Source organism: Cygnus atratus, chromosome 5 (assembly GCF_013377495.2).
Source record: "Cygnus atratus isolate AKBS03 ecotype Queensland, Australia chromosome 5, CAtr_DNAZoo_HiC_assembly, whole genome shotgun sequence".
Classification (NCBI taxonomy): domain Eukaryota; kingdom Metazoa; phylum Chordata; class Aves; order Anseriformes; family Anatidae; genus Cygnus; species Cygnus atratus.
This window is the reverse complement of record NC_066366.1, coordinates 35,202,420-35,219,155: the sequence shown is the minus strand read 5'-3', so window position 1 is coordinate 35,219,155 and position 16,736 is coordinate 35,202,420. Positions and strand designations below refer to the sequence as shown.

At 64.4% G+C, this 16,736-nt stretch overlaps 1 protein-coding gene across 1 annotated transcript; it reads left to right on the top strand.

Moving 5' to 3' along the window:
• The first annotated feature begins 237 nt into the window (after window positions 1-237).
• LOC118244293 (antigen WC1.1-like) lies at window positions 238-16,318 on the top strand. Its single transcript, XM_050710865.1, is given in 26 exon segments — window positions 238-289; window positions 414-734; window positions 808-1,122; window positions 1,200-1,502; window positions 1,603-1,767; window positions 1,770-1,922; window positions 2,000-2,314; window positions 2,385-2,693; window positions 2,795-3,139; window positions 3,252-3,398; window positions 3,477-3,572; window positions 3,651-3,810; window positions 3,857-4,042; window positions 12,508-12,560; window positions 12,685-13,005; window positions 13,079-13,393; window positions 13,471-13,773; window positions 13,874-14,194; window positions 14,272-14,586; window positions 14,657-14,965; window positions 15,067-15,411; window positions 15,524-15,670; window positions 15,749-15,813; window positions 15,815-15,845; window positions 15,924-16,010; window positions 16,155-16,318. Coding segments are annotated over 26 exon segments (5,643 nt in total).
• The last annotated feature ends 418 nt before the right edge of the window (window positions 16,319-16,736 follow it).

Below are 16,736 nucleotides of genomic sequence, written 5' to 3'. Positions count from 1 at the left end.
CATTTGGGTGCTGAGCCCCAGTGGGGAGGCGGGGGGGTGCGTGACGCCAGAAGCAGAGCCGAGTCTCATATTTGGGCACGGAGCAGGTTATTGGAGGCTGGGCCCCGGCAGGCAGCAGATAACCCTCCTGATAGCGGCTCACAAGGTGCCTCCGCCGCCCCCATTGGCTCCTGCCAGCGGGGGCTGCCTATATATCCCCCTCCCCGCTGCGGGGCTGCGTCGGGCACTGGGGGCAGGATGGTGCCTGCCAGGGCACTGGGGCTGCTCCTCTGCGTGCAGCTCTGCGGGGGTGAGTGGTGGGGCTGGCCGTGGGGCAGGGGCTGGCCGTGGGGCAGTGGGCAAGCGGTGGGGCAGGGAGCAGCTGTGGGGCAGGCACCCCCCGGGCTCAGCAAGGTCCCTGGGGTTGCCCGCAGGCAGCGGGGAGCTGCGGCTGGTGGATGGCGGCGGGCGCTGCGCCGGCCGGGTGGAGGTGAAGCACGAGGGCGAGTGGGGCTCCGTCTGCAGCTACGACTTCGACTGGGACCACCGGGGCGCTGGCGTGGTGTGCCGGCAGCTGGGCTGCGGTGCGGTGGCCCGGGCATCCCCGTACGCCCCGTTTGGGCAGGGCAAGGGACGCATCTGGCTGCACCCTATCTTCTGCCTTGGGACAGAAGCCACCTTGGAAGAATGCCCGAACTTCGGCTGGGGCCAGCACTTCTGTGGCCACGAGTGGGACGTGGGGGTGACCTGCACAGGTGAGGTGGGGTGGTGCTGGGGAAGCTGTGCCAGGACCCCCCAGGACTGGACTGAGGTTGGTGCCTGGTACAGAGGCTGTGGAGCTGCGGCTGGCGGCTGGCAGGGGACCCTGTGAGGGGAGAGTGGAGGTGAAGCTGCGGGGACGCTGGGGCACGGTGGCAGATGATGCCTGGGACATGGAGGACGCCGAGGTGGTTTGCCAGCAGATGGGCTGCGGCTCGGCTCTTGGTGCCTACCACAGCTCCCTCTTTGGCCAAGCAGAAGGTTCTGTCAGCTTGGCGGTTGTTGACTGCCATGGGGCTGAGAAGGCCCTCTGGGACTGCAAGATTCAAGGCTGGGGACCCTACAATGCCCCTCATGACTATGACACTGCCGTAGTCTGCCAAGGTGAGAGCTGGGGACATGCGGTGCTGCAGGGAGCCCCATCGTCCGCATCCCCCCCAGGAGCCCTCCTCTCCCGGCAGGGTTCTCCCGTCTGGCTGGAGGGGACGGCGCCTGCTCGGGGCGGCTGGAGGTGCGGCAGGGCCGGGCCTGGGCCACCGTCTGCCACGGCCACGTGGACCTCAAGGCCGCCCAGGTGGTCTGCAGGGAGCTGGGCTGCGGCACGGCAGTGGCCGTCCCCGGTGCCGGCCATTTTGGGGCAGCAACGGGGCCGCTCTGGGACGGCGCCTTTGAGTGCAACGGCAGCGAGCCACTCCTCGCCAACTGCGCCCGGAGGCCAGCCCACGGCCAGTCCTGTGCTGGCCCCGCTTCTATCGTCTGCTCACGTAAGTGCTGGGGCTGGGGGGCTGGGGCGGACCCTTGCAGAGTGGGGTGCCCAGTGGGTCCCTGCTGTGCTGCCCCCCCAGCGCCCTCTCTCCGCCACAGCCTACACCGGTTTCCGTTTGGCGGATGGCGGCTCGGGCTGCGTCGGGCGGGTGGAGGTGGAGGCGCAGGGGACATGGGGACCCCTGTGTGCCACCGCCTGGACCCTGCCTGATGCCCACGTCCTGTGCCGCCACCTGGGCTGCGGCCCCGCTGCCTCCCTGCCCCAGGAGGCCATTTCGGGACGGGCACGGCGACGGGGCCGCTGCGGCGCGATGCCCTGAGCTGCAGCGGGAGCGAGCGGCACCTGGGCGAGTGCCCCGTGGTGGTGCTGGGGGAGCCCGCCTGCCCCCCTGGCCATGCCGCCGCCGTCAACTGCTCAGGTAGGTGCAGGGGACGCAGGGACCCGTGGCAGGCGGGGAGCAGTGCCCGTCCCCACGGCATGGCCGGGCTCTCGCAGGCGCCGCTGAGCCCCTGCGGCTGCTGGACGGGGAGAGCCGGTGCGACGGGCGGCTGGAGGTGGCCACAAGCCCCGGGGACTGGGCCCGTGTGACTGCGGGGCTGTGGGACGACCGAGCTGCCTCCGTGGCTTGCCGGCAGCTGGGCTGCGGTGTGCCAGAGAAGGTCTACGCTGTGCCGGCCGCCAGCTTGGGCCCTGTGGAGCTGCAGGAGCTGCGGTGTGCTGGCACCGAGGAGCGCCTGGCGCAGTGCAACGCCTCGGGGCCTGCCGCAGCGCCCAGCCACAGCCCCACAGAGGCGGCCGTTGCCTGCTCAGGTGAGTGCGCCGGGAAGGGCCGCGGGTGCCCAGCGGGTGCCCCCAGCCCCATCCTGGCCCTCCCGTGCAGGCAGCCGGCGGCTGAGGCTGGCGGGCGGCCCCGGGCGCTGCGCCGGCAGGGTGGAGGTGTACACCGAGGGCACCTGGGGCACCGTCTGCCAGGACGCCTGGGGCCTGCCAGATGCCGACGTCGTGTGCCGCCAGCTGGGGTGCGGACGGGCCCTGGAGGCGCCCGGCTCTGAGCGCTTCGGGCCCGGCGTGGGGACGCTGTGGCCGGGTGCCGGGGGCTGCTCGGGGACGGAGGCGGCTCTCTGGGACTGCCCAGCCCCAGAACGGCGTGGCTGCCGCCGGGGCGGTGGTGCCGGTGCCGTGTGCTCAGGTGAGCACTGTGATCCCTGAGCTGGGGAGCAGTCCCCACTGCCCGTGGGGTGCGCGCTGCCCCGCGAGGTGCCGTGACCCCGCTGTCCCCTGTTGTTGCAGGGCTGCTGCGTCTGATGGGGGGCAGCAGCAGCTGCAGCGGGCACCTGGAGGTGCTGCGCGAGGGGACGTGGGGCCGCGTGTGCGCCAACGACACCAGCCCCGCCACAGCTGCCGTTGTCTGCCGCCAGCTGGGCTGTGGCACCGGGGGGAGGCTGGAGGCCGTCCCCACACAGGGCTCTGTCCCCGCCTGGCTGGGCTGGGTGCAGTGCCAGGAGGGGGCCCCCTCGCTCTGGCGCTGCCCCTCGGCGCCCTGGCACCTGCAGTCCTGCGGCCCTGCTGGGGTCACCCACATCGCCTGTGACGAGGACACCGAGGGCACGAGCGGGGCCACCACAACTGCAGGTAGCAGCTGCCGGCACGGGGATGCTTGCACAGGTGGCTCTGCCCGTGCCCACTGCCCCCTGCCCCTGCTGCCGTGTGGATCCCGGCCTCACACTGCCCCTCGCCATCCCTGCAGGTGTCACCAGCAGCGTTGCCCCACTGACAGCAGTGTCGGGGAGCGTGCCGGTGCCCACGGTCCTGTGCGTGCTCCTGGGGACGTTGCTGGGCCTGGCCCTGGCAGCCCTGGCTGTGCAGGCACACCGCGCACGGGTGCAACGCCGAGGTGGGCGCCGCTTTGAGAGTCTCCATGGGGCTGTGGGGAACAGTGGATCATGCCGTTGCAACGTGTACTTCCTTACAGACCCCGTCAAAGCCACGGACGCCGGCTCTGAGGCCGTGTATGAGGAGCTGGATTACAGCCTGATGCCCGAGTACCAGGAGGTGGCCAGCCACACAGGTGGGAGCACGGTCGTCCCTGGGGCCTGGGGCTGTCCAACCCCTGGCCAAGCACTCAGTGCCCCATTCTGCACCGCAGGCTCCCTATCCAAGGGCTCAGGCATGAAGCTGCAAGATGAGAACTGGGATAGTAACAAAGAGGAGAGCAACCCCGGGGAGGCCCCAGGTAGGGGAAGGGGTATTCAACAGGGACTGGAAGGCACAGGGGACCTAAGGAGAAGGGTCATGGCTGAGAAGTGGTGCTGGGGAGCTGAGGGGATGTGGCCCTTGCGGCTGCGTCCTCAGCCCCGGTCCCTCCATGCCTGGTGCAGCCCTCCAGGCCCAGCCCAGGCACGGCCTCCTGGATGGCTACGACGATGCTGCGGCTGTGCCGGAGGAGCCCCCTGCTCCCCACGGCGGGGACGCCCCGGCGCAGTCCCACGGGGACAATGGCTATGACGACATTGACATCAGCACTCTGGAGACAGCGCCGTGAGGAGACTCTGGGGACATGGCTTCAAGAGGGGGCTCCGGCCCCAGGGAGGGGTGGCCGTGCCCATGGGGGGGCACCCGTCCCTGCCCAGCCCTCAGCACGCTGCAGAAATGGCTCCATCAGCCCGCCCGCACCCGTTGCCCAAGGTCACGCCAGGGTCCTTGTGAAGTTTTTCAGCATGGCCTTTCCCTGCACAGCGCTCTTTCCGATTAAAGCCCCCAAGTGCTTGGAACCTCGCTCCCAGCACCAGCGCCTCTGTCTCTCCTGGGTCCATCGTCTGTCCCTCGGGGCCACGGGGCAGAGCTGGGCCCGCAGGCACGTCCCCATGGCTCTGGGCATGCAGGAAGGATGGGGAAGAGCCCAGGGCCTGGCCCCGGGGCCTTCCTTTGGCCCCAGAGCTGCATGCTCTCCCCGCCAGGAGAACAGGCTGAGGGAAGGGCACAGCAAGTCCCAGGGACACTTCCCCTGCCCCAGCACCCCCAGCCCGGGGGGCAGTGAGCGGATCGCGTGCACCCTCAGCAAGCCAGCAGAGGACACCAAGGTGGGCAGGAGTGTTGATGTGCCTGAGGGCAGGAAGGCTCTGCAGAGGGACCTGGATAGGCTGGACCGATGGGCCTAGGCCAACTGTACGAGGTTCAACAAGGCCAATGCCACGTCCTGCACTTGGGGCACAACAACCCCATGCAAGGCTGCAGGCTGGGGGCAGAGTGGCTGGAAAGCTGCCCGGTGGGAAGGGAGCTGGGGGGGATTGGTGGGCAGGCGGCTGAACAGGAGCCAGCAGTGTGCTGACGTGGCCAAAACCCTCCTGGCTAGTATCAGAACTGGTGTGGCAAGCGGGGCGAGGGAAATGATTGTCCCCCTGTACTCAGCCCTGTTGAGGCCACACCTTGAGTACTGCGTTCAACTCTAGGGCCCCCACTACAAGAAGGACACGGACCAGTCCAGAGGAGGCCATGAGGGTGATCAAAGGGCTGGAGCAGCTCTCCTCTGCAGACAGGCTGAGGGAGTTGGGGTTGTTCATCCTGGAGAAGAGAAGGCTCCGGGGAGACCTTCCAGTGGCTTTCCACTACTTAAAGGGGACTAGAGGAAAGCTGGGGAGGGACTCTTCATCAGAGACTCTGCATCATGGCCTCTCATCCCTGCAGGGAGGCAACCGCACCTCCCACTTGAGTGTTATCAGCAAACTTGCTGAGGATGCATTCCATTCCTGCATCCGGATCATGGAGAAAAATGTTCCCCAGAGATGGTTAAGGGTGTGGAGGGGAAGACGTGTGAGGAGCAGCTCAAGTCCCTTGGTTTGTTCAGCGCAGAGCAGAGCAGGCTGAGGGGACGCCTCATGGCGGCCTGCAGCTCCCTCACGAGGGGAGCAGAGGGGCAGGCGCTGAGCTCTGCTCTCTGGGGACAGCGACAGGACCCGAGGGAACGGCATGGAGCTGGGACAGGGGAGGGTCAGGCTGGGGGTTAGGGAAAGGTTCTTTACCGGGAGGGTGGTTGGGCACTGGGACAGGCTCCCCAGGGACATGGTCACAGCACCGAGCCTGCCGGAGTTCAAGAAGCCTTTGGACAACATTCTCAGACACATGGTCTGATTTTTGGGTGGTCCTTTGAGGACCCAGGAGTTGGACTCGATGATCTTTGTGGGTCCCTTCCAACTCGGCACATTCCATGATTCTGTGATTCTTCCTCCTGTTCCTGTGATGGCCCTGCTTTGGAGTAGCCTGCCTCACTGCCTCATCCTCTTCGTCCTCCTCCTTCTCAGTAGGAGTTTCTGCCCTTACTAAACGAGGTGACTTTGGCATCCATTGTTTCGTCTTGTGGACAGAGGTGACTGAGAGCGGCATGGGTTGGTTCTCTGGCCCAGCTGCGGGGCCTGTCGCAGGGGCTGGCATGGCTGCATGTTGTAGTGATTTCTGTCTCTTTGGAATTGCCCGGGTGATGGCCCACCTTTCTCAAACATTTAACTAGGTTTTTAGGATTCTGCACCCGTTCAGGGCAGACGTTCCAAAGCATTGGAGGTGCTTATGGAAGAACTTCTTTACTGAAAGGGTTGTGAGGCATTGGAATGGGCTGCCCAGGGAAGTGGTTGAGTCACCATCCCTGGAGGCCTTTAAAAGACGTTTAGATGTAGAGCTTAGTGATATGGTTTAGTGGAGGACTTGTTAGTATTAGGTCAGAGGTTGGACTAGGTGATCTTGGAGGTCTCTTCCAACCTAGATGATTCTGTGATTCTGTGATTCTGTGATGTATGTATATGTGTATGTATGCAGATATATAGCCAGTGATATAGCACCTGTCAGGCTGAAGTTAACACACGTGAAGATATAAGAGCATGTCATAAAAAGATTGATTTTTTTTTACACTAGGCTTTCTGATATGCCTACGGGAGTATTGCCAAAGGAATTTTCCCAAAGGAAAACAACTGCCATTTCTCAAAAACTGAAGAAGAAGGAATATTAATTATGTTAATTAAACTGAAATACATTTTACATTTTCAAATATTTATATCTGAAGACAGTGGCAGAGAGGGCCGGGTCCTGCTGTGATGGTTTTACCCTGCTACGCAGCTGAGCTCCACCAAAACCGCTCTCTCACTCGCCCTCCTTGATGACAATAGGGGAGATAATATGATGGAAAGGGCTCAAGGGTTGAGTTAAAGACAGGGAGATTGCTCACCAGTTACGGCACGGGCAATACAGATCAGCGTAGAGAGATCAATATAATTTCTTTCCTATCATTAGCAGACTAGAAGAGTGAGGAACTAAAAGCGTGCTAAAAACACCTTCCCCCATCCACCCTCAACTACGTCCCCCCCCCGAGCGGCGCAGGAGAACAGGCAATGGGGGCTGCGGTCAGTCCCTGATGCTTCGTCTCCACCACTCCTTCACGGTCACTCTCTGCCCCTGCTCCATGTGGGGTCCCTCCCACGGGATGCCGTCCTTCCCGAACTGAGCCTGCGGGGGCTGCCCACAGGCAGCAGCTCCTCAAGAACTGCTCCCACACGGCTCCGTACCACGGGGTCCATCCGTCAGGAGCAAACTGGTCCAGCACGGGTCCCCCACGGGCAGCAGCTCCCCCCAGACCCCTGCTCCTGCGTGGGCTCCTCTCCACGGGCTGCAGCTCCGGCCCGGGGCCTGCTCCTGTGGGGGCTCTCCATGGGCTGCAGCCTCAGACACAGACACAGACACAGACTTCTAGGTTGGAAGAGACCTCAAGATCATCGAGTCCAACCTCCGACCTAACACTAAGTACTCCACTAAACCATATCGCTAAGCTCTACATCTAAACGTCTTTTAAAGACCTCCAGGGATGGTGACTCCACCACCTCCCTGGGCAGCCCGTTCCAATGCTTAATAACCCTTTCGGTAAAGAAGTACTTCCTAACATCCAACCTAAACCTCCCCTGTTGCAACTTTCGCCCATTCCCCCTCGTCCTGTCACCAGGCACGTGGGAGAACATACCAACCCCCACCTCTCTACAGCCTCCTTTAAGGTAACTGTAGAGAGCGATAAGGTCGCCCCTGAGCCTCCTCTTCTCCAGGCTGAACAAGCCCAGCTCCCTCAGCCGCTCCTCGTAAGACTTGTTCTCCAGACCCCTCACCAGCTTGGTCGCCCTTCTCTGGACTCTCTCGAGCACCTCCATGTCCTTCCTGTAGCGAGGGGCCCAAAACTGAACACAGTACTCAGGGTGCGGCCTCACCAGAGCCGAAAAAGGCCACATCCAGGCCTCCTCCAGGCCACATCCACCTGCTCCAGCGGGGGCTCCTCCACGGGCTGCAGCGTGGAGATCTGCTCCCTGTGGGACCCATGGGCTGCAGGGGGACAGCCTGCTCCACCAGGGGCCTCTCCACAGGCCGCAGGGGAACTGCTGCTGGATCGGGGAACGTCCTGGATCGGGGCCCCCAGCACAAGAAAGATGTGGACCTGTTGGAGCGAGTCCAGGGGAGGGCTGCAAAGGTGATCAGAGGGCTGGAGCAGCTCTCCTATGAAGAAAGGCTGAGAGAGCTGGGGCTGTTCAGCCTGGAGAAGAGAAGGCTCCGGGGAGACCTCCTTGCGGCCCTTCAATACTTAAAGGGGTCTTATAAAAAGGATGGAGGAGGACTCTTTACTCAGCTAGGCAATGCCAGGAACCAGTGGGAATGGCTTTAAACTAAAAGAGGATAGATTTAGATTAGACATTAGAAGGAACTTCTTCCTTGGAAGGGTAGGGAGGCACTGGAACAGGTCAAGAGTTGCCAGGAGAAGTTGTGGATACCCCATCCCTGGAGGTGTTCAAGGCCAGGCTGGAGGGGGCCTTGGCCAACCTGACGTAGTTGGTGGCATCCCTACCTATGGCAGGGGGTTGGAGTTCCAACCCAAGCTAGTCTTTGATTCTCCCCAGCACCCAGAGCAGAGCTCACACGCAAACAGGGCCTGGAGGCGAGGGAACCGCAGGACGGGAGCAGCAAAGGGGCTGGCTCTTACCCCATCTGCAAGGGCCCTGATGGCCCCGCTCTGCTTCATCGTGTCCCTGCAGCTGGCAGCCTGCGTGCCTGTGCTGCACATGGGCTCTTCTCTTGTGTTCATGGAGAGAGAGTGAGAGCGAGCACAAGAGAGCTCTCAGACCCCTCCTGTGTCTGCAGGAGCAGAGCACAACAGCGAAGGCAGATCCTGCGCGCCTCCTGCGTGCACAGGGAGGTCTTTGGGACTGCCGAGAACGGCCCGACAGGAGGCCGGGAAGGAGCCCCCTGCACGGGCTGGCAGCTTGTAGCATTCATGAGCTGCTGCCTTGAGGATGGTTGCTCTGCTGCTGCTGGAGCATTGCAGGCTTCTGCAGAGGAGTCAGTAAGAGAAAACAGGAGTCCCTGCCCCAGCGACCGCAGGTACAAGCTACATCAAATAGCTGCAGTTAATCTGTTTAAGCACTGAATTCACTCTGGGGACGCACACTGCCTATCAGATCATATGCCCTGATACGGAAAGCAGCCTTCGAAAATGCTCTTCACAGCTCTGCTTTTCTCATTCGTGCACTGCGAGTAGTTTCTGAAAGCAAAACCTGTCCCAGCAAAATAGGCAACAGCATTCGCCTGTCCTTGTCCTTCCTGGACCAGACAGCAACCTGCTAAACCTCAGGATACGTGGTGGTTAAGAAGCTAGTAGTGAGCTGTTTCTTTATGGGTTTTGCTTGTTCCTTTCCTCAGATGATGGTTGTGATTGGTAATTTCCAGCACAGCTGCTTGAGTTGGCGCAGGTTGCTGTCGTTTAACCCAGCAGGCAGCTGAGTACCACAGAGCCACCCTCCCCTGCCCAAGTGGGAAGGGGAAGAGAACTCAGAAAAAAAAAGAAAAGAAGGTTAAACTCATGGGTTACTGTCATGAGACAGTTAAATAGGACAGGAAGTGAAGGGAAAATAATAATGATGATAACGAGAAATAAATACATATATAGACTTGAAACAAGTGGTACACATTGCAATTGCTCACCATGCTCTGACCGATGCCCAGCCTGTCCCTAGGCAGCAGTCCCCCCAGGCCAACCCTCTCCATTTTTATTGTTCAGCATGATGCCACATAGGATGCAGTGTCCCTTTGGCCAGTTTGGCTCACCCGATGTGTTTGGGAGAAGAGCCGGACCCCCACCTCCCTACAACGTCCTTTAAGGTATTTCAAGAGCATGATAAGATCACCCCTGAGCCTCCTTTTATCCAGGCTAAATTATCCCACTCAGCCGCTTCTCATAAAACTTGTTCTCTAGACACTTCAACAGCTTCGCTGCCCTTCTCTGGACGTGCTCCAACACCTGCCTGTCCTTCTTGTAGTGAGGGGCACAAAACTGAACACAGTTTTTGAGTTCCAGCCCCTCCATGGCCGAATAGAGGGGGACGATCACTTCCCTTTTTTTTTTCTTTTTTTTTCTTTTTTTTTTTTTTTTTTCCCTGAGCTCAAGCCCCAGCTCTCTGTTCAGTCAGGCCCATCCTATTCCCTGCAGGCTCATCTTTCGGCACATGGGGAGAGCCTGCTCCTGCGCCTTTAGGACTCCCTTCTCAAAGAGTGTCCAGCTTTCCTGGACTCCTTTCCCTTCAGGACTGCCTCCCAAGGGACTCCGCCAACCAGTCTCCGGAGCAGGCCGAAGTCTGCCCTCCTGAAGTCCAAGGTGGCAGTTCTGCTAACCCCCCTCCTTACTTGCCCCAGAATCAAAAATTCTGAATTCCTGATCACTAGGGCCAAGATAGCCTCCAGCCTTCACATCTCCCACAAGCCCTCCGCTGTTGACAAGGAAGAGGCCCAGCAGGGCGCCTTCCCTACTTGGCTCCCTCTGCAGCTGCATCAGGAAGTTCTCTTCCATGCACTCCAGGAAGCTCCCTGACTGCTTCCTGCCCGCTGTCTTATATTTCCAGCAGATGCCTGCTAAGTCCAAGTCCCCCCAGAGATCAAGGTCTAGCTCTCGGGAGTCTTCTCCCACCTGCTGAGAGAATATTTCACCGTCCCCTTCGTCCTGGTTGGGCAGTGTGTAACAGCTGGGGGCTCCAGCAGCGGCCTCCCAGAACCGAGCAGAGGGAAGGAGCACCTCTGTGGAGCTGCTGGCACCCCTGTGCCTGAGGCAGCCAAGAATGCCGGTAGCAGCAAGGGCACGCAGCTGCCCTGTGCCCCGCTCAGTGTCCACCAGGAGCCCTGGTCCCTTCCTGCCGAGCTGCTTTCCAGCTGGGTGCCCGCAGCAGGTCCCGGTGCTGGGGCTGCTCTTCCCCAGGGGCAGGGCTCCTGCTGAGGGTGCGCTCTCGCTGTCGTCCAGGCCCTGTGGGAAGATGCCCAAGAGGAGCGCAGCCCGTGCTGGGCCCCGGGCTCCTCCACTCGGCCAGAGCCGAGCCTCCCCATCACAGCAGTTGGTGGGCTACCCCTCTGCAGGCCCAGCTGCAGGAAGGTCGCGGGCACAGCTCTGCGGCCGCCTGCGGTGTGCAGGGGAAGGGAGCAGCAGGGGCAAGGGCGGGCAGGCAGAAGAGGGCACGAAAGGGCCAGTGGTGTGTGGAGCGGGGCCGGGCAGCGCTGCTCGGGCCGAGGCCTGCGCCTGCTCGCCGCAGCCTGTCCTATCTTCCTGCCCTGCCTGCCCACTGGAGCTGGAGCTTCCCGGGGCAGAAAGCGAGAGAGGGAAGAGCTGGGGGGGAGAGCAGCACTGCTCTGGCACCCCGAGGACGTCCCCTGGGCCTGGTCCCCAGGCTGGGGTGGCCGCTTCCCACTCTGCTCCTGGGGCTGACCTCCCCACCAGGGGGTTTGGGGCTGGGCGCCCAGCTTGCCGGCATGGCAAGGTCCTGTGGGCTGAAGCCCAGTCTGGGGCTTTCTGAGCAGCCCGGAGCCACAGCCCCTTGGCAGAGCCCGGCCCTGCAGCCGTGGACCCAGGAGGCCCCAGTCCCCAGCGAGCCGTGGCGCCACGCGCTCCTCCTGCAGCGGGGCTGTGCCAGAAGGGCAATGCCCTGTGTCCCGGCCCTGCGTACTGGCAGGCTTTGCTTTTGAGAGGCGCCTGCGCATCCGGCACACACTTCCTCCTGCCCCAGCACCGGGCTGCACACAGGGACAGGGGCAGGGAGGGCTGAGCCCGTGCTCCTGGCCCCTTCTACAGCTGGGGGCTTCTGTGCTGGCCCCCCAGCAGCTGGACCCCCCTGCACCAAGCTGCGCTCTGTGGCTGTCCCTGTGCCTGCTGCTTGGGTCAGGCTGCCTCCTCCTCCTCTTCCTCCTCCTCCTCCTACTTTGGGGCTTCTTTTTTTCTGACCCCAGTGAAAGTAGCACATGGACTGTCCCCATCCACTGCTGAAGCTCAGTCCCCAAGAAGCCGTGCAGGTCCCTAGGGCTCATCCTCGGCTCCGAGCCCCGTTGGTAGCATCCCTGCTGCTGCACGAAGCCACAATGCTATTGCCAGCAGCGCAGGTGGCCCAGCAGCTGCGTGCGGTCGGTGCTGAAGCCGGGTCCCTAAGGAGGGGAAACCGTCCCCCTCGTGCCCTGTGCCACCATCTGCTGCAAGGGGCTGGAGAAGTCCCTCCTGCACATGTCAAGGCCAGCACAGGGAACAGATTCTCCCTGGTGATCTCCGGGCTTGTTGAAGGTGGGCAAAGCCACCCCCAACAAAGGCTGAGTACTGGGGTGCTGAGGGAGACCCAGATCTGGGGAAACCCTTGTCCCCGTGGGGACCTGCTCTCCTCGGGCACAGCCCCAACCCCAGCTCAGGGGGACACGGGTGCCAGGCAGGCTGGCTCCCCTCGGGGACATTTGGGTGCTGAGCCCCAGTGGGGAGGCGGGGGGGTGCGTGACGCCAGAAGCAGAGCCGAGTCTCATATTTGGGCACGGAGCAGGTTATTGGAGGCTGGGCCCCGGCAGGCAGCAGATAACCCTCCTGATAGCGGCTCACAAGGTGCCTCCGCCGCCCCCATTGGCTCCTGCCAGCGGGGGCTGCCTATATATCCCCCTCCCCGCTGCGGGGCTGCGTCGGGCACTGGGGGCAGGATGGTGCCTGCCAGGGCACTGGGGCTGCTCCTCTGCGTGCAGCTCTGCGGGGGTGAGTGGTGGGGCTGGCCGTGGGGCAGGGGCTGGCCGTGGGGCAGTGGGCAAGTGGTGGGGCAGGGAGCAGCTGTGGGGCAGGCACCCCCCGAGCTCAGCAAGGTCCCTGGGGTTGCCCTCAGGCAGCGGGGAGCTGCGGCTGGTGGATGGCGGCGGGCGCTGCGCCGGCCGGGTGGAGGTGAAGCACGAGGGCGAGTGGGGCTCCGTCTGCAGCTACGACTTCGACTGGGACCACCGGGGCGCTGGCGTGGTGTGCCGGCAGCTGGGCTGCGGTGCGGTGGCCCGGGCATCCCCGTACGCCCCGTTTGGGCAGGGCAAGGGACGCATCTGGCTGCACCCTATCTTCTGCCTTGGGACAGAAGCCACCTTGGAAGAATGCCCGAACTTCGGCTGGGGCCAGCACTTCTGTGGCCACGAGTGGGACGTGGGGGTGACCTGCACAGGTGAGGTGGGGTGGTGCTGGGGAAGCTGTGCCAGGACCCCCCAGGACTGGACTGAGGTTGGTGCCTGGTACAGAGGCTGTGGAGCTGCGGCTGGCGGCTGGCAGGGGACCCTGTGAGGGGAGAGTGGAGGTGAAGCTGCGGGGGCGCTGGGGCACGGTGGCGGATAATGCCTGGGACATGGAGGACGCCGAGGTGGTGTGCCAGCAGATGGGCTGCGGCTCGGCTCTTGGTGCCTACCACAGCTCCCTCTTTGGCCAAGCAGAAGGTTCTATCAGCTTGGCGGTTGTTGACTGCCATGGGGCTGAGAAGGCCCTCTGGGACTGCAAGATTCAAGGCTGGGGACCCTACAATGCCCCTCATGACTATGACACTGCTGTAGTCTGCCAAGGTGAGAGCTGGGGACATGCGGTGCTGCAGGGAGCCCCATCGTCCGCATCCCCCCCAGGAGCCCTCCTCTCCCGGCAGGGTTCTCCCGTCTGGCTGGAGGGGACGGCGCCTGCTCGGGGCGGCTGGAGGTGCGGCAGGGCCGGGCCTGGGCCACCGTCTGCCACGGCCACGTGGACCTCAAGGCCGCCCAGGTGGTCTGCAGGGAGCTGGGCTGCGGCACGGCAGTGGCCGTCCCCGGTGCCGGCCATTTTGGGGCAGCAACGGGGCCGCTCTGGGACGGCGCCTTTGAGTGCAACGGCAGCGAGCCACTCCTCGCCAACTGCGCCCGGAGGCCAGCCCACGGCCAGTCCTGTGCTGGCCCCGCTTCTATCGTCTGCTCACGTAAGTGCTGGGGCTGGGGGGCTGGGGCGGACCCTTGCAGAGTGGGGTGCCCAGTGGGTCCCTGCTGTGCTGCCCCCCCAGCGCCCTCTCTCCGCCACAGCCTACACCGGTTTCCGTTTGGCGGATGGCGGCTCGGGCTGCGTCGGGCGGGTGGAGGTGGAGGCGCAGGGGACATGGGGACCCCTGTGTGCCACCGCCTGGACCCTGCCTGATGCCCACGTCCTGTGCCGCCACCTGGGCTGCGGCCCCGCTGCCTCCCTGCCCCCAGGAGGCCATTTCGGGACGGGCACGGCGACGGGGCCGCTGCGGCGCGATGCCCTGAGCTGCAGCGGGAGCGAGCGGCACCTGGGCGAGTGCCCCGTGGTGGTGCTGGGGGAGCCCGCCTGCCCCCCTGGCCATGCCGCCGCCGTCAACTGCTCAGGTAGGTGCAGGGGACGCAGGGACCCGTGGCAGGCGGGGAGCAGTGCCCGTCCCCACGGCATGGCCGGGCTCTCGCAGGCGCCGCTGAGCCCCTGCGGCTGCTGGACGGGGAGAGCCGGTGCGACGGGCGGCTGGAGGTGGCCACAAGCCCCGGGGACTGGGCCCGTGTGACTGCGGGGCTGTGGGACGACCGAGCTGCCTCCGTGGCTTGCCGGCAGCTGGGCTGCGGTGTGCCAGAGAAGGTCTACGCTGTGCCGGCCGCCAGCTTGGGCCCTGTGGAGCTGCAGGAGCTGCGGTGTGCTGGCACCGAGGAGCGCCTGGCGCAGTGCAACGCCTCGGGGCCTGCCGCAGCGCCCAGCCACAGCCCCACAGAGGCGGCCGTTGCCTGCTCAGGTGAGTGCGCCGGGAAGGGCCGCGGGTGCCCAGCGGGTGCCCCCAGCCCCATCCTGGCCCTCCCGTGCAGGCAGCCGGCGGCTGAGGCTGGCGGGCGGCCCCGGGCGCTGCGCCGGCAGGGTGGAGGTGTACACCGAGGGCACCTGGGGCACCGTCTGCCAGGACGCCTGGGGCCTGCCAGATGCCGACGTCGTGTGCCGCCAGCTGGGGTGCGGACGGGCCCTGGAGGCGCCCGGCTCTGAGCGCTTCGGGCCCGGCGTGGGGACGCTGTGGCCGGGTGCCGGGGGCTGCTCGGGGACGGAGGCGGCTCTCTGGGACTGCCCAGCCCCAGAACGGCGTGGCTGCCGCCGGGGCGGTGGTGCCGGTGCCGTGTGCTCAGGTGAGCACTGTGATCCCTGAGCTGGGGAGCAGTCCCCACTGCCCGTGGGGTGCGCGCTGCCCCGCGAGGTGCCGTGACCCCGCTGTCCCCTGTTGTTGCAGGGCTGCTGCGTCTGATGGGGGGCAGCAGCAGCTGCAGCGGGCACCTGGAGGTGCTGCGCGAGGGGACGTGGGGCCGCGTGTGCGCCAACGACACCAGCCCCGCCACAGCTGCCGTTGTCTGCCGCCAGCTGGGCTGTGGCACCGGGGGGAGGCTGGAGGCCGTCCCCACACAGGGCTCTGTCCCCGCCTGGCTGGGCTGGGTGCAGTGCCAGGAGGGGGCCCCCTCGCTCTGGCGCTGCCCCTCGGCGCCCTGGCACCTGCAGTCCTGCGGCCCTGCTGGGGTCACCCACATCGCCTGTGACGAGGACACCGAGGGCACGAGCGGGGCCACCACAACTGCAGGTAGCAGCTGCCGGCACGGGGATGCTTGCACAGGTGGCTCTGCCCGTGCCCACTGCCCCCTGCCCCTGCTGCCGTGTGGATCCCGGCCTCACACTGCCCCTCGCCATCCCTGCAGGTGTCACCAGCAGCGTTGCCCCACTGACAGCAGTGTCGGGGAGCGTGCCGGTGCCCACGGTCCTGTGCGTGCTCCTGGGGACGTTGCTGGGCCTGGCCCTGGCAGCCCTGGCTGTGCAGGCACACCGCGCACGGGTGCAACGCCGAGGTGGGCGCCGCTTTGAGAGTCTCCATGGGGCTGTGGGGAACAGTGGATCATGCCGTTGCAACGTGTACTTCCTTACAGACCCCGTCAAAGCCACGGACGCCGGCTCTGAGGCCGTGTATGAGGAGCTGGATTACAGCCTGATGCCCTGAGTACCAGGAGGTGGCCAGCCACACAGGTGGGAGCACGGTCGTCCCTGGGGCCTGGGGCTGTCCAACCCCTGGCCAAGCACTCAGTGCCCCATTCTGCACCGCAGGCTCCCTATCCAAGGGCTCAGGCATGAAGCTGCAAGATGAGAACTGGGATAGTAACAAAGAGGAGAGCAACCCCGGGGAGGCCCCAGGTAGGGGAAGGGGTATTCAACAGGGACTGGAAGGCACAGGGGACCTAAGGAGAAGGGTCATGGCTGAGAAGTGGTGCTGGGGAGCTGAGGGGATGTGGCCCTTGCGGCTGCGTCCTCAGCCCGGTCCCTCCATGCCTGGTGCAGCCCTCCAGGCCCAGCCCAGGCACGGCCTCCTGGATGGCTACGACGATGCTGCGGCTGTGCCGGAGGAGCCCCCTGCTCCCCACGGCGGGGACGCCCCGGCGCAGTCCCACGGGGACAATGGCTATGACGACATTGACATCAGCACTCTGGAGACAGCGCCGTGAGGAGACTCTGGGGACATGGCTTCAAGAGGGGGCTCCGGCCCCAGGGAGGGGTGGCCGTGCCCATGGGGGGGCACCCGTCCCTGCCCAGCCCTCAGCACGCTGCAGAAATGGCTCCATCAGCCCGCCCGCACCCGTTGCCCAAGGTCACGCCAGGGTCCTTGTGAAGTTTTTCAGCATGGCCTTTCCCTGCACAGCGCTCTTTCCGATTAAAGCCCCCAAGTGCTTGGAACCTCGCTCCCAGCACCAGCGCCTCTGTCTCTCCTGGGTCCATCGTCTGTCCCTCGGGGCCACGGGGCAGAGCTGGGCCCGCAGGCACGTCCCCATGGCTCTGGGCATGCAGGAAGGATGGGGAAGAGCCCAGGGCCTGGCCCCGGGGCCTTCCTTTGGCCCCAGAGCTGCATGCTCTCCCCGCCAGGAG